A 16,464-nucleotide genomic window follows, 5' to 3' on the forward strand; every position below is an offset into this window, starting at 1 on the left:
TCAGATATTACGTCATATCGGACACAAATCTGGATCAGCTCCGTTGTTCCCCGTTTTTAGAGATTTGGGTACGGGGGAAAAGAGAGAGGGTTTTATTTTCTGACACTGCGTGAGTTCCCCGACACACCGGGGACACATATTTATTAGGGCTGTCAAGTTAACGCGTTAATAACGCGTTAACGCAAACAAAATATAACGCCACTAATTATTTTAACGCGATTTAACGCATGTGTATTTTTTGTCCTCGGCCGCCCCGTAGTTTCAGAGCGCATCGAGTTTAAAATACCATCTACAAGCTGATGCTGACAGCCCCGCTCCTCCCGCCCGCTTGCAGCAGACCACACTTCCACGCTCACCGGCAGGCACCGACTGGCCATCTGGAGGACCGGGAGGGTGTGTGGCGCGAGAGAGAGAGAACAGGCACACCTTACGTGTATTGTTGTTGTTAGCATCTGGTGCTAGCTAGTTGCGCCGAGCACTTGACTTTATGCAGGTAGCCAGACAGTGGGACATTGTACGAAAAGTCAGCACACTCAACACGCAACATGATTGCAGCGTCCAGGCAGCTCCTGTTCGAGCATATGCCTGAGTTGCACATAGCTCCAACGATCCATCACAGTGTCTCTCCACACACACACACACACACACACACACACACACACACACACACACACACACACACACACACACACACACACACACACACACACACACACACACACACACACACACACACACACACACACACACACACACACACACACACTTTGTATTGTATGAGAGAGGTTCCAGGTTAAATTGAGGTGAATATATTTAATGTTCAGAGGTTATTGTGTTTAATATTGATGAGAATATTTGTCATTGATCAAATGATAATAAACACACATATAAAGCATATTTGTCCACTCATATGTTGATGAGAGTATTAAAAACTTGAAAAATATCCCTCTAAGGAACATCTAGAACAGATAACAAAGGTGCGATTAATCCCGATTAACTATTTTAATCGACTGACAGCCCTAATATTTATGTATAAAAGACATCAAAAAGTGCTTTTGCATGATAGGTCCCCTTTAACCTGTTGAGCCCGGAGCCTGTTTTTCAGGCCTCAGGCTCGAAAATGACATTCCCAGAACAATTGACTATATCTTCACTTCTAAAAGGGGTAAATTAATACAATCAATTCTCAAAGCAAGGATAAACCTGTGAGTTGGATGTAGACCAGTCAGAATCAATATAGAATTGTTTTATTGTAAAGTAAATTCAGATTGAACATAGTAAAAAATTAAATTATAGTGTCCGTCCAAAAAAAAACATTACTTATAGTGAAAACCACCCTTGAATGATCGGATAGTAGACTAAAAGGAATCCAAACTATAACAGATCATTAGTATCCTGTATCAAGATTGATGCAAAACAAGTGACATTTGACCTTTTTAGAGAGGTTTAGCAACAAAAAACAACAAAAAAGGATTTGGGTGGATTTGCCGTTTCTCTGGAACCCATTGGTCGATTTTGGTGATTGACAGCTCTTTTCAACCGCTAGAGCCAATAGAATTGAAGGGGAAGTTCCACATACACACATTACCATTGACAAGTGAGAGAAAGCAATGTTATGCTCTGGAAACTGCAAACTGAAACCTAGGCTCAAACTAGTAAATATGAAGATGGATTATCAGGAATCATTTCAAAGGGACACAGACACATTGGATTAACCTTCAGCAGCGTTTTTATCGTTTTGATGCCATTGAACACAAATTTGTATCAGAACAACAGCTAAGGTAAGAAGCTTCCTCCGTGAAGCTACGTGTCTGTTTTCGCTTGCCCTGTCGCGAGTTCGGATCGCTCAGTGATGATACTTATATTTCTGGAATCTGTGGAATCTCAGCTTGCTAATCGATATCTTGTTTTTGCAGATACGATAAGTAATAAGGGTATTTACGCTGTGAGTTCTCTGCTAAGTGCGATAGCATTTCTTCGCTCAGCGCTTATTTAGACGCTTCTTGTGAGACTTGTGTTTTGTTTCGGCAAAAATGGTTCATATCGTCAGGTACTGAGTTTCTTCCCGTTAGTTGGGTATGACACATTCCTAGCTTTTTAAATATTAAGAAGCCCTCAGACGCTGTTTCTTGCAGTGATGTGTTTCTTCCCCTGCCCGCGGGGGAATGGGGCATCACAGGTGAAATTCTAAACTATATAAGGAATATTTTCCCCGCTTTACCTTGCTGTCAGAAAGCCCTTTCCACAATGAACTGAAGCTGTATATAGCTCTCTTTAAATCCACGGGTGTTTTTACCTTGCAGAACAACGGATTCTCTGCATCTATCAGTTGGTTTCTTTGTGTTTTTTTGGTTTAGTTCAGATTCACCAAAGTTACAAGAAACACAAACAACTCAAGGCAAAACCTGTGTTCTGTACGGTCAATGTATTGTTTGTCTGTACTATTCTTGTGAACACTATATCTAAGAATCAGATATAGATCTTAAATACTTAAATGAATTTCTTTAAATCTCCACTTGAACTCAAGGATAAACGGATAAGAATATGGTGGTCAAAGGTCAAGGTGCTGTAATCTCACAGGATCTGTTTATGGCTATAATTCAAGAAGGAATTTGTCAATATAAAAATGTTACACACGTGTCTTTAAGTGAGGACATTTTGGCAGATATTGATATAAACTGCAACTGACTGGTTGGCAGAGGTATAATACTTTGAGGTTGTAAAGGAGTCCGGTGGCTTTAAAGGGAGCACCTATAAAGATTATTGATTGCAAGGCAAAGTGGTGGAAATCATTTTAATCAAGCTTAAATGTAAACCTTTTAAATATGTTGCTGCTGCTTATGTTCCTCCAAATGTATGGCATGCTATCTCCCATCTACTTACTGTATGATGGTTACCTTACAAATCCTGCTTCAAGAGATCCAAACTGTCCCTTTGATGACCGTTAGCAGCCCATTATCAATCCCACTCTGAAGTGGATCGCTGTACGTCTGGAGTCTATTTCCCGATCCTGATGCCTTAATCCTCCTTCTCTCTCCTGCAGCCTACAGAGCTGCTCTTGTTCACAGCCCCCTATTTGTAGCTGCTGTATCCCACACACCATCCTGACATTACTCACCACACAGGGATTTGCATACTTTTCAGGTGATGCATTGCAGGAATAATAATAATTTCCATAAATGTAAAACTTAAATGTCTCCATCCTCAGTGTATTGATCAGCTGACGGTGGTTCAAGCGGAGCTGCAGGATTCCGTGAAGGAGCTGACGAAGAGCCGGAAGAAATACCAGGAGGCCGAGACCATGGCTCAGGCCGTCCGAGAGAAGGCCGAGCTGGACGCCAAGTACGAACCAAAATACTCTACTGTGATTATTAGAATTGACTGATGTTATCCCGAGTTGAATAAGCCATTTGTAAAGTGGAAATGGTCGCTGCTGCACGGGAAACATCACATTTCAATGAATAGTTTACTTTATAAAATAAATAGTACCAATCAATTGACAATTGTTTGTAAGAGCAAACAAGTTCTACACACAACTAGAGCCGAAACGATTCGCCAAGTTACAAAGCAATTCATTTGATGATTAAATGATCATTTCAGTCAATGTTCGAGACAAATACCAAGGATTCGATGTTTGTAACTTTCCCTGTGAGGATTCTTTGCTTTTTCTTGCATGACATTATAGTTTAGTAAATATCTTACATCTTTATACAAGAAAAGCATTTGCAATACAGCACTCTAGGCTTTTAGGTCTTCTGATTCACAGTGTTTCACAATTTTCTAACCACCTCACCTGACCAAATTCATTAAAAGAAAACTCCAGAGAAGTTTGAGCCATGTAGAAAACAAACCTGCTTTCGATTCAACCTTTTTAGAATCACATACACTACTTGTTCCTCATTGCAAAATCCTGAATCTATGTCACGTGGACACAAGATGTTTCCACATGACGCTTGTGTAAGTTGCATATTGGACCCTCGTTTTAATTATATCTGTGATGTCACCAATCATGCCCAATGGTATATTTAAGCAATAGCTCACGACAGGCCGTGGTATATGGTCCTTATATCACAGCTAAGGGGCGTGGTGTTTCTCAGACGCGGAGGGATACTGCAAACTACAATTTTACCCGTGATATACGCTCATTATATCACGGCTAAGAACCAATCAGATTGTTTGATAACATCCAAGTGAAGCAACAATAAGCCAAAGATGTTTTTGAGGTGAAAAACAAACTACTTATCAAACTAATCAATGATGGTAGTACCCATTAGTTTCCAGTCTGATATTCAGGTGTCTCTTCTCCACGTTTAGTCCTGGCACACATTACCAGCTGGCTCTTTGCCTCTCCACATTGCAGACATTTCTCTGCCCATCAGGAGAGTTTATTATAGGGTGAAGCTCTGCAGCCGGAAAGGCTTAGCAGCTGCGTTGGCACTCATTCTAATACTACAAATACTACTTCAGGCCTCATGTGTAAACACACACATTCTTCACAGTGTCTGCAGAGGGACTTGAGGTCATTGAGGTGCAGAGAAGTGAAGTTGGATCATTTACTGTCTGTGGTTCTTCAACGTTTTTTTCTTTTGCTAAATCATTGCACAATCTTCCCTTCCTACGTGTCTGTTGCAATGTGTAGTTGCTTTCTGTTCAATCAATGTGTTAACATTTAGAAAAACAGTACAACTAGGTTATGCAGGTCATCGGAGAATACTTTTACATGCACTCAAGTAACCTGGTGACTGTATACTCTGAATACATTCAGCAGTAATCAGATTGCTCCCCTCCAACCGTCCTTATTCTGGTCGCATGGCTTGCTTATTCCAACTAAGTGATGGATGGACACACACACACTCACACACACACACACTCACTCACTCACTCACTCACTCACTCACTCACTCACTCACTCACTCACTCACCACTCACTCACTCACTCACCACTCACTCCCATCACCCTCACACACCCTCACTCACACTCACCACTCACTCACTCACACACCACTCACCACACACCACTCACCACGCACCACGGCCCACGCACACACACATCACTCACCACTCACACGCACTCACGCACGCACCACGCACGTCACACACGCACTCACCACTCACGCACTCACGCACACTCACGTCACACCCCACACTCACACACTGCACTCACTCCACTCACGACCACCGACCACTCACCACTCACACACCACCACTCACCACTCACACGCACTCACTCACTCACTCAACCACACACCAACACGCACACACACACCACTCACACACACCACTCACACACACCACTCACACACACCACTCACACACACCTCACTCACGTCACTACTCACCACCACGACACACTCACTCACCTCACACTCACTCCACCTCACACACACACAACACCACCACTCTCACTCACTCACTCACTCTCACTCACACACTCACTCACTCACTCACTCACTCACTCACTCACTCACTCTCACTCACACACACACTCACTCACTCTCTCACTCACTCACTCACTCACTCACACACTCACACACTCACTCACTCACACACACTCACTCACTCACTCACACACTCACTCACTCACTCACTCACTCACTCACACTGATGGATGCCTTTGTCTCATTGTCTCTGAATTTTACAAATAGTCAAATGTTGAGTTTTCAAAAGCGTACTTTACAATATTGGTTCAGTTTCTGTTGGACTATAGATGCAGTTATTTTAAATACAAGAATGCATTGCTCCATGAAATAAAGTCTCTCCTTGTTTAAAGTCTTGCTTATTCACATGCATTCGTGCTAAACATTTATTTAGAATTAGTGGTTGCAGCTGATCATTGTTCTCTGTGGGAAATATAGCAGAGGAAGGCAGATTTCTTCAAACCAGCTGTATTAGACATATAAGAAAGTGTTTTAAGCTGTATGCTAGCAGCTAGCCTCCTGGTCCTCTGTGCTGTGTATATTCGAAACTACAACTGTAAGAAATATTGAAATACTGTTGAAATACTTACTTCTTCCCAGGTCCAGGCTAAGTCTCTTCCAGTCCAGATCCAGTCTTCAGAGAGCAACCGTCAAGGTATGAGATTTAGATATTTCTCAACTGCCCCACATTTTGTTACATGTTGGTGTTGCATCTCATCAGTTATACACTTTCATTTCCCAGCTGAAAGCCAAGAGAAGCGAGTGCAACTCCAAAGCAACACACGCCCGTAACGACTACATTCTCATGCTAGCAGCCGCTAACGCTCACCAGCAGCGCTACTACAACACAGACCTCATGGACTGCATCAAGGTGAGGCTGACCGTCACTCTGAGTGGTTGGATGTGTGTCTGGTGGAAGATCAAACGTGTTCTCCAGAAACTTATAGGGGGGATATTTGTGTGCAGGTGTTAGACGGCAGGATCTACGAGCAGGTGAAGGATTACCTCGTCTCGCTGTGTCAGACGGAGCTGGAGAGTTACCAGGCCGTCCACAACACCTTCAACCAGCTCCTCAACAGCTCCAACGGGGTGAGTCTTCAAACACACTGGACAACCAGCACTACAATTCTGTATAGTCCTTTTTCAAATCTGTTGACTGATGCTGTCAAGTCGGATTTTCTACTTTTATTCACTTAAATGAGACACCTGCCCCGTGCTTATTTAAGAAACAACCGAAATATAAGATAGATAGAACTCAAATGCTCCCAAAAGCAATGTCTCTGCCAAAAGCGCTCAGTATATTTGGTAAAAATAAATATATCAATTGTATCAGAACAGGTGATTCAATGGGTATTTAGTTAATTGTTTGGCTTGATTTCTTTTATGGTACCTTAAGTGCTTTCCTTTCCCACTAAAAAGCTGCACAAACCTTTGATAGGAATGAAAGTTTAGAAACACGTTGAAGTTACCCTTTATTATGAGAAGATGTATCGCTCTACTCTCATGATTATGCAGAGGTGTTACACAGTGGAGGGTTTGTGTATTCGTCAATATGGGAGTCAGAAATAGTTTGACTTCAAAATAAATCTGCTATTTCAACACTACTTTTTACCTTAATGGGCAGCAAAATGCTCACATAAAGTGTGCAGGCTCAGGTGGACAAAACATGGGAACAGATATGAACTGAAATGAACTTATTGCACATAAACATGCCCTGTTGTCCTGAGAGAGAAAGTGCTGAAGGAAGCATCCATTAAACTCAGTGCTGCTCTGTGATGCTAGTTCAGATACTTGGCATCTCATCTTGGGTGCAAGGTCATCAATGTTTGTCTCTGAGCTGAGGAGACCCTCAGGATGGAGTGAAGGTGTGCGTGCAATATACCGGAGGGCCAGATCTAATAGGAATTAGAAATTATCCTGCGGGCCGAAATTAAATCCACCACGGGCCTGATTTGGCCCCCGGGCCTTGAGTTTGACACAGTGTGACTTAGATGCATAAGTGGGTATTTTTTGACCCGGTGAGCTGGTTTTCTTGAAGTATCTTTGTAATTACATTTTTTTATCATTTCATATTCCAGCTATTCCTCAAAAAACATGTTTTGGATATCAAGCCTTTCACTTTTTAAATGTTATACATTTTAAGAAATTGTAGTTTTTGTTTCTACCCCAAGCTTCCAGTGGGTCAAAAATTACCCGCATGCATTTCCTATCGGGATCCTATGGGAACCTTTGGTTCTTATCACCTGTTGCTGTCAGGAATACATTCACTGTGGACCACAGACTACATCACAAGTGACACCTCTCAGGAAGATTGTTTTACACAGCCAGATCTGATACCTGTCAGTATCATAATAATACAAATAATACATTATATTTGTATAGGGCTTTTCAAGGACTCAAAATCGCTTTTCAATCTAAGGGAAGGTTAGGGTGGGGGGTATATTTCTTTTTTAGAAACCTGTGCTGGACTATGGTGATTTGTTGTATATGAATGAATTGAAACTGAGCAATCTCATTCCTCTGCATGTTTTTAAAGCTAGGCTAAATGAAATGCTCGTTGATACTATGGGCACTTGTAAATGTCTATAACTATGTAAATGTATCCTGTAAATATAATGTATGATGTCCTTTATTGTGTTATGCAGAGGTCGCGTTAACCGAATATTTTCCGTCTATGACGGATTTTTTTTAACAATGACGGACAAATCTGAAAGCAGTCCGTCTGACAGATTAGAACAAACTCGGAACAGCGCCAAAGTGTCCCCGCAGCGAGGCTCCGGTGTTATGCCGTGTTATGCATGCCCTCCAAAAAGGAAACTATACCGTTTCCTAACTGCCGTACAGATCATTGAAATGTCTGTGAGTTTTGGCTTTACGCTGTGCACGCTCCCGCGAGGTGCAGCAGCCATGCATAACACGGCGCATGTGAACTGTTGTCGTCGTCCCCGTTGACAGTTCACGAGCATGCTTTCCCCCCCCCCCCCCCCGTCAGAGTTGTGTAAAGGCCGACGGGTAATTCTGGATTTTGACGGAAGTTTTACGATCCTGTCCGTCAAAATGACGGGCAGCGAAAAAGTCTAGCGCAACCTCTGGTGTTATGTTTCACGTGGAACCTATATGCTGCAGGTCTCCCTTGAAAAAGAGATCTATGATCTCAATGGGTCCAATCTGGTTAAACAAAGGTTTGAAATGAAATGAAAAATAGGACTATCAAACTTGATCAACCGGCATGGATTGATGGGGGGTGGGCTATGAGTAGACAAGAGGAGAAGAGATGAGTTTTGAAAAGGGACTGGAATACTGTGAGGGTCTCAGAATAGCGGAGATCTTGGGGGAGGGAATTCCAGATCATGGGAGCTGCCACTGAAAATACTCTTTCCCCAAAGCTGCCTAGTTTGGACTTGGGGGGGACAGGAGATCCTGCGGTGGATCTGAGGGACCGTGAGGGTTGGTAAGGGGTGAGAAGACCAGTGAGATAGGGGTCGGATGGTGGAGGGCTATAGGTGAGGGCCAGTATTTTGTAGTCGATGCGTTGGGAGACGGGAAGTCAATGAAGGTCTGGTGTGATGTGAGGAGTCGGGCGGCTACATTTTTTACAATTTAGAGTCTATCGAGGGAGGGGGAGCGGATGCCGTAGAGAAGTGAGTTACAGTAGTGAAGGTGGGAGGAAATAAAGGTAGGATAGGTCGTTCAGCTGCAGGGCCGGTAAGAGAGGGTTCGACCTTTGCATCAATATGTTCAAAACGTTTTTTTTCAAATTGTAATTTTTTTTTTCTAAAATTACAAATAGTGAAAAATGTAATATAAAATATTTCTAGTGTGAACCAAAATATAATACTAAATATTAATATAAGTGATTTTTCTTAACCAAAATGACCATAAAAACACATATTACTCTAATACGGGTCCTTTTTGACCCACTTATGGAAGAGTGTAGGTCCAGTCACTCGTGCATCTAGGGTTAAGATGTGTTCAGGACATCTCCAACCTTACTAAGAGCTCTGCCTCACCGCCTGCTAATGAATTGGCAGGTTAGAGTTTCCTCTGCGCTCCTGGGTTACACTCATTGAGCTTCGTTAGCCTCTCTGTTCAGGTTCATCTTGCCTCTCTGCTGGCGTTTAGTTTCTTCTCGGGTCAGAATAAGAACAAATCATTAGAGAGGGACGCAGCGGTTTTTCAGGCAGAGCTCACATTTCAGTGCTCACGTGCTTCCCGTGAAAACACGACTCCCCTGCAGCAGATCTTATGTGAGCTCTGTGTAGAGGGACATTTTGATTTCACTCCATGAAGTGATCATGACATTCTTTAATATGTTGTGTTAAGCCTAAGTCTAAATATGGCGTTTCATATGAAAATGTAGGAAAAGTAAATAATTTCTCCACCTCTGGAGGCTAATGAAGGTTAGTAGCGAACTGACATTTTAAAAAACTGTGGGATGTCACATACAGGTCATTACTTTTAATGTCTGTTAATTCTTTACATCTACAGGGCTTTGTCTTTTAAAGAGTAAAAAGGAACATAAAGAAACTGTTTCTGAGTAACATATTACATTAACTTTTATTGAATTGTAATTGTATTTTTATTGTAATTTGACTCCGTTTTACAATTTTGTATTATTTTATTCCTGTATTATACATTCCTGCTTTGGTATTAAATGTTATTTTTAATCACAAAGCTATGTGTTACTCTGGTTATGACCAGGGAAGGGGGAGATAGTATTGTTTGTTTTTTTGTAAATTGGCTATGTGTTTGGTTTGTGAAGCACCTTTGAGTTACCTTTGTGTGTGAAAAGTACTATATAAATATATTTAGATTTGATTACATTTAAGGATTTTTTTGCAAGAAGGGTTGCTGAAGAGCAGGGGTGGGGAACCTCCGGCCTCCGGGCCGTATACGGACCGCGAGACCATTTGGTACGGCCCTCGAGGTAATTTATAAACACACGCAAAAAAATAAAGAATTCTAGAACGCAAAATAATTAAACAAGCGAGTGCCTGTTTTTCCTGGCCAAGGTCAGGGTCCTTGAACACAACACGAAGGTCAGGGTCCTTGAATACAACACAAGCCTAAGTATCTTCTCGGGGGAGCATGCCCCCGGACCCCCCTAGAGGAGGTTAGGTCCCCCCCCACTTAAATCATGTCCACATGTCCATGTCTCTGCGGTCCTGCCTTGGGTCTCGTCATGCTGCTTCCCTGATGGCTTCCTCAGGATTGTAGCTGACATCCTCGTGGATTCATCTTCTTATTACAGACACATGCATTTCCTAACATTCGGTCTATATGCTGTAAATGTATTATCTCTTTGATTTCCACACGGCATCTATTGCACGTCTGTCTGTCCTGGGAGAGGGATCCCTCCTCTGTTGCTCTCCCTGAGGTTTCTCCCATGTTCCCTTTAAACTGTGGGTTTTCTCTGGAAGTTTTTCCTTGTACGATGTGAGGGTCTGAGGACAGAGGGTCTAAGGACAGACGGTCTGAGGACAGAGGGTGTCGTTTTTCTCATACTGAGATTCTGAACAATCTGTGCTGTTGTATTTGCTGTAAAGTGTCTCTACTGTAGGCTAATTTTATTATATGTACAGCACTTTGGCTCCACCAAAAATCGTTTATAAATGTGCTATATAAATAAAACTAAATTTGATTTGATTTGGATAGGAAACTAAATACATTTGCACACATCTTGTGTCCATATCTTTCTGTTTTGGTGATCATGCCACAACCGTGCACGTGCATGCATGCGCGAGTCATGGTGAGATATCTGGATTAAGAGGTTGCTTTTTCTTTGCACAGGATGAAAGAAAGGCCAAATGAATGGGCTGTATTTTTATGCAGAGGTCAATCATTTATACGGCCCTCGGAGGATGTTGAAAAAATTGAAATGGCTCTTGAGAGGAAAAAGGTTCCCCACCCCTGCTCTAGAGCTATGGCTTATTTCTGGCTATACTAAACTATGTACTTCTTCTTTTCCCTTAAACACACACACACACGTAGGTTCTGCAGGAGTTCCACCAGCAGCTGTTTGTTGAGAAGAACCTCATGTTTCAGCAAGCCCCGGACTTCATGTTCCAGCCCAGTGACACAGATACGGTAAATCCTGGCTTTTATATTTTATATGTTACCGCTTGATGAATGAACATAAACTGGAAAATTGCTTGAATTTTTGTGAAGTTTGAGAGAGCCGAATTGATTTGTGCTTTTCATACAAAATACACACGACTCTACTGAAACCTCACTTGCCCAATTGTGCATATGTGATCTGTCAAAAAAATGTATTGATTGATTTACATATGTTAACATGTCGGGAGGTTACCGTTAGCTACAAATTGCTTTACACAAATCATGGTTTAAACAGCCTTCCATAGAGTCAGCAGAAAGCTGCTACAAATCAGAGAATTTAAAGAAACCTTCCTCATGGTTTCCTACAGTAAACACAGATGTGAGTGTCGTGGCTTTACAACATGAAATGGACTTCCTGGATTGTATTTCATTGTTTCCCACCAGAACCTGAGGCAACATGGCCCCACCTGTGCAGCCCCACACTTTTCTTTATCTTCTATGGAGTAATGCTTTCAGTCTGAGTCTCCTGCTGTGATCTTATCAGAATCTGCTCTCCCAGCTGCTTCGCTCGGGGCTATAAACGTGCAGTGTAACATTTGCATCCTAAAAGTGCAATCTGTTCTGCGCCTTTGCACACCTGTTCATGGAGTCCATAGCGTCTCAGTTTCAACCCATATACTGGTCATTAATAGCATGTTTTGCTCTCTATAAATCATTGAAATATCAGAAGCAGAATTCCTTTATTAGTCCTGCAGCGGGGGAAACGACAGCAATACAACAAAAGTGACATAGCAGATAAAAGGCAAGCTATAATTAAGTAGCTTGCACGTTAAATATAGGGTAAAAGCACACATGACATAAGTAATAGAAAATACAAATAAACACAATTAAGTAGCGAACACATTATGGTTTGAGATATTATTTAAAAAAAATTGCAAATAAAAACAATAATGGTTTTTGCACATATCAGCAAAAATGTCAAATTAAGTCCAAAAATATTCTGACTTTAAGACCAAGAGAGATGTATTGGGGTGGATGCTGCACTTGAATGTAGTGTACTGCAATCCATATCACATACACATACATACATACACACACACACACACTCACATTCACACATACACACACATAAATACACATTCACACATACACACACACACATACATACACATAGATACACACATACATACATACACACACACACACTCACATTCACACATACACACACACATACATACACACACTCACATTCACACATACACACACACATACATACACATAGATACACACATACATACATACACACACACACACTCACACTCACACATACACACACACATACATACACATAAATACACACATATACATTCACACACACACACACACACACACACACACACACACACACACACACACACACACACACACACACACATACACATAAATACACACTCACATTCACACATACACACACACACACATACACACATTCACACACACACATACATACATATAAATACACATACACACACACACATCACATACACACACACATCACACACACACACACACATCACACACACACACACACTCACATTCACACACACATCTATCCTGGCTCTAGTAGTCTGGTCCTCCCTTTGCTCTGGTCCTCTGCCTCACTGGACAACACTGGACAATTTGTTCAAACTGCAAACGCTGGCGTTGTTTTCATTGGAAGTCAAACAAGCAGCAGCCTGTTCCTAAAGAAAACATTAGTGGTGGAGAGCTTCCCTCTCTCCCCTCTCTCCCCTCTCTCCCTCCCCTCCCTCACCACTCGCAGCAGACAGAGAGGGATCCGGTAAGGCAATAGAGCTGAACTGGGAGGGAGGTTCATCTGTGAAAAGGAGGCATTGTGAGCCTCATCAGAGAGCATGCCCCTCCCCACCCAGGCCCTCCACACACACTCTGCTCTTAACTCACATTTTAGGCATTTATATCAATCCTAAAAGAAGAAATCTCAAAATGAAATGCAGTAATTGTCCATATTTGGTTTATTAAGAGACTGCCATGTTAAATTAGAGCTGAACCAATCACTGCCAGATGTAGGAAGATGTGTCTCAGTATTATTTGTGTGAAAAGATTGACAATGTATGCATTATTTGTATTCTTTAAATGTAAAACACTTCACCAGAAGCATTTTGTTGTTTGCAAATATACAAAGAAAGTCTGTAAATCCATTACATTTATAAGAAAATGAAAGCATTTGTTAATATCTTTCTCATATGTATACTTAGTCTCAGAAATAGGCCTTCATACATGGTATAGAATAGACATTTATTCAGAGTCTTCTCCAAGCTGTTTTGAAAATACAAATGTTCATCTCCAAAAATAAAGCAATATAAAAATTAATTAATTAAAAAAATTTCGATGGATTAAAACGAATGTTTGTTGTCCACAGCTGACGTTAAATTGGCTTCTTTCTGCTTATTGATATGACTGCACATAGGCTGCATCTCACTTCGGTTAAATGGATTCCTTGCGTCCCTCACTTGCGTCGTTTCCCTGCGACTAGTCCCTCCCACCAGGGAAGCATGGAGAGACGCAAGGAAACCACGAGAAGCAGGGAAATTAGTTTTAAGAGCAATGGGACGTCGTTTCCTACGGAGCGTCACGTGAAGCGACCCGTTTGTGATGACGCTGCACAGCTGATCGTCTGACAGCAGCCAGATCAGTGCATGCGCTGCATCGTCCAATCAGTGAGCGATACACAGTAAGGGGGCGGGGCGAGTGTCTGAGGATTTCACCGGAGGATGGTCTGGTAGTTCCTCGATTATTGCTCCTCCGTTATCGATCCTCGGTCCTCCGGCACAAATAAGGCCACTGGGAACGGTACCCAAGACGGCGCAGACAAATCAACTTCCAGTGACACCGAGCCCGAGGAGCGAGGAAATGAAAAATAACCGAAGTGAGACACACCCAAAGTCCCTTGATCCTCCTTAGCAACGGTCTGCTCTCCTTAGCAACGGTCTGTTAGCGAAAATGAACAACCTCTGGACTGTCCGAGTTGACCAATCATAATTAAGTATTCCATTAAACTGTAATAAGGGAAACATTATGTGTATCTGCCCCTGCTGCACCCTGTGTAAGGTAAAATAAAATAGCAGTTGGATATATTTAGATTTTATACTTTAAGTAAAGTGTGATTGCTGAACATTTAAAGCTATCAGAAACAACCAGGGGTTTTATTTAGGGGTTTTATTTGACCAACATGCCTTCATGACTGAGAAAAGCTGTTTGCTCTTCACTGTTTCTCAGTTTAAAAATATATTTCCCCCTCTTCGTACATATTTGAGAGCCAGCTGGGTTATGACTTTATAAATAAATGTAAGATGAATGTTTCCTTGATGATGTACTGTACCAGCTGAATGAACAGAGGTGACGCCGAAACAAATGCTCTATTTCAGCTCCGCTCCCGTGTATGTCTTTCCTACAGAGCTCTTTTTAAAACCAGGCACATGCAATATGTCAAGAGGAAGTTGGCACATTGACAAAACAGAAGTTATAAACACAACTTTAAATGTGTGGTTCTCTCTGTGACATTTCAGAAACTACAAGGCCCTTTTAGACGTGTTCGGGTGGGTCACTGCATTAAGCAATACTTCATAAAGATTGAATTGTGTTTCTATGTGAGGTAGTCTGAAGGAAAGGGTGTATCATGTGGACAAACAACCTCTTTCTGCTGAAGATATTTTTTCTAGGATATTAAAGGGGCCTTATTCTGCTCATTTTCAGGTGTATATCAGTATGTAGCGTCTCTACTTTAAAGAGTCCTCTCCTGCTGATGTTCAGGTGTATATCAGTATGTAGTGTCTCTACTTTAAAGAGTCCTCTCCTGCTGATGTTCAGGTGTATATCAGTATGTAGTGTCTCTACTTTAAAGAGTCCTCTCCTGCTGATGTTCAGGTGTATATCAGTATGTAGTGTCTCTACTTTAAAGAGTCCTCTCCAGCTGATGTTCAGGTGTATATCAGTATGTAGTGTCTCTACTTTAAAGAGTCCTCTCCTGCTGATGTTCAGGTGTATATCAGTATGTAGTGTCTCTACTTTAAAGAGTCCTCTCCTGCTGATGTTCAGGTGTATATCAGTATGTAGTGTCTCTACTTTAAAGAGTCCTCTCCTGCTGATGTTCAGGTGTATATCAGTATGTAGTGTCTCTACTTTAAAGAGTCCTCTCCAGCTGATGTTCAGGTGTATATCAGTATGTAGTGTCTCTACTTTAAAGAGTCCTCTCCTGCTGATGTTCAGGTGTATATCAGTATGTAGTGTCTCTACTTTAAAGAGTCCTCTCCTGCTGATGTTCAGGTGTATATCAGTATGTAGTGTCTCTACTTTAAAGAGTCCTCTCCTGCTGATGTTCAGGTGTATATCAGTTTGTAGTGTCTCTACTTTAAAGAGTCCTCTCCTGCTAATGTTCAGGTGTATATCAGTATGTAGTGTCTCTACTTTAAAGAGTCCTCTCCTGCTGACGTTCAGGTGTATATCAGTTTGTAGTGTCTACTTTAAAGAGTTCTCTCCTGCTGATGTTCAGGTGTATATCAGTGTGTAGTGTCTCTACTTTAAAGAGTCCTCTCCTGCTGATGTTCAGGTGTATATCAGTATGTAGTGTCTCTACTTTAAAGAGTCCTCTCCTGCTGATGTTCAGGTGTATATCAGTATGTAGTGTCTCTACTTTAAAGAGTCCTCTCCTGCTGATGTTCAGGTGTATATCAGTGTGTAGTGTCTCTACTTTAAAGAGTCCTCTCCTGCTGATGTTCAGGTGTATATCAGTATGTAGTGTCTCTACTTTAAAGAGTCCTCTCCTGCTGATGTTCAGGTGTATATCAGTATGTAGTGTCTCTACTTTAAAGAGTCCTCTCCTGCTGATGTTCTGGTGTATATCAGTATGTAGGGTCTCTACTTTAAAGAGTCCGCTCCTGCTGATGTTCAGGTGTATATCAGTATGTAGTGT

At 41.8% G+C, this 16,464-nt stretch overlaps 1 protein-coding gene across 1 annotated transcript in view; it reads left to right on the top strand.

The window, feature by feature from the left end:
• The window catches only part of LOC117553826 (F-BAR and double SH3 domains protein 2-like), a gene marked incomplete at its 5' end in the record, with an annotated part of 58,921 nt that overhangs the window by 19,887 nt on the left and 22,570 nt on the right, over nt 1-16,464 (top strand). Inside the window, 5 exon segments of the mRNA XM_034227896.1 lie at nt 3,209-3,342; nt 6,018-6,072; nt 6,160-6,288; nt 6,384-6,506; nt 11,409-11,504. Coding sequence (XP_034083787.1) covers nt 3,209-3,342; nt 6,018-6,072; nt 6,160-6,288; nt 6,384-6,506; nt 11,409-11,504 — 537 coding nt within the window.

This window comes from Gymnodraco acuticeps, unplaced genomic scaffold (assembly GCF_902827175.1).
Source record: "Gymnodraco acuticeps unplaced genomic scaffold, fGymAcu1.1, whole genome shotgun sequence".
Lineage (NCBI taxonomy): Eukaryota > Metazoa > Chordata > Actinopteri > Perciformes > Bathydraconidae > Gymnodraco > Gymnodraco acuticeps.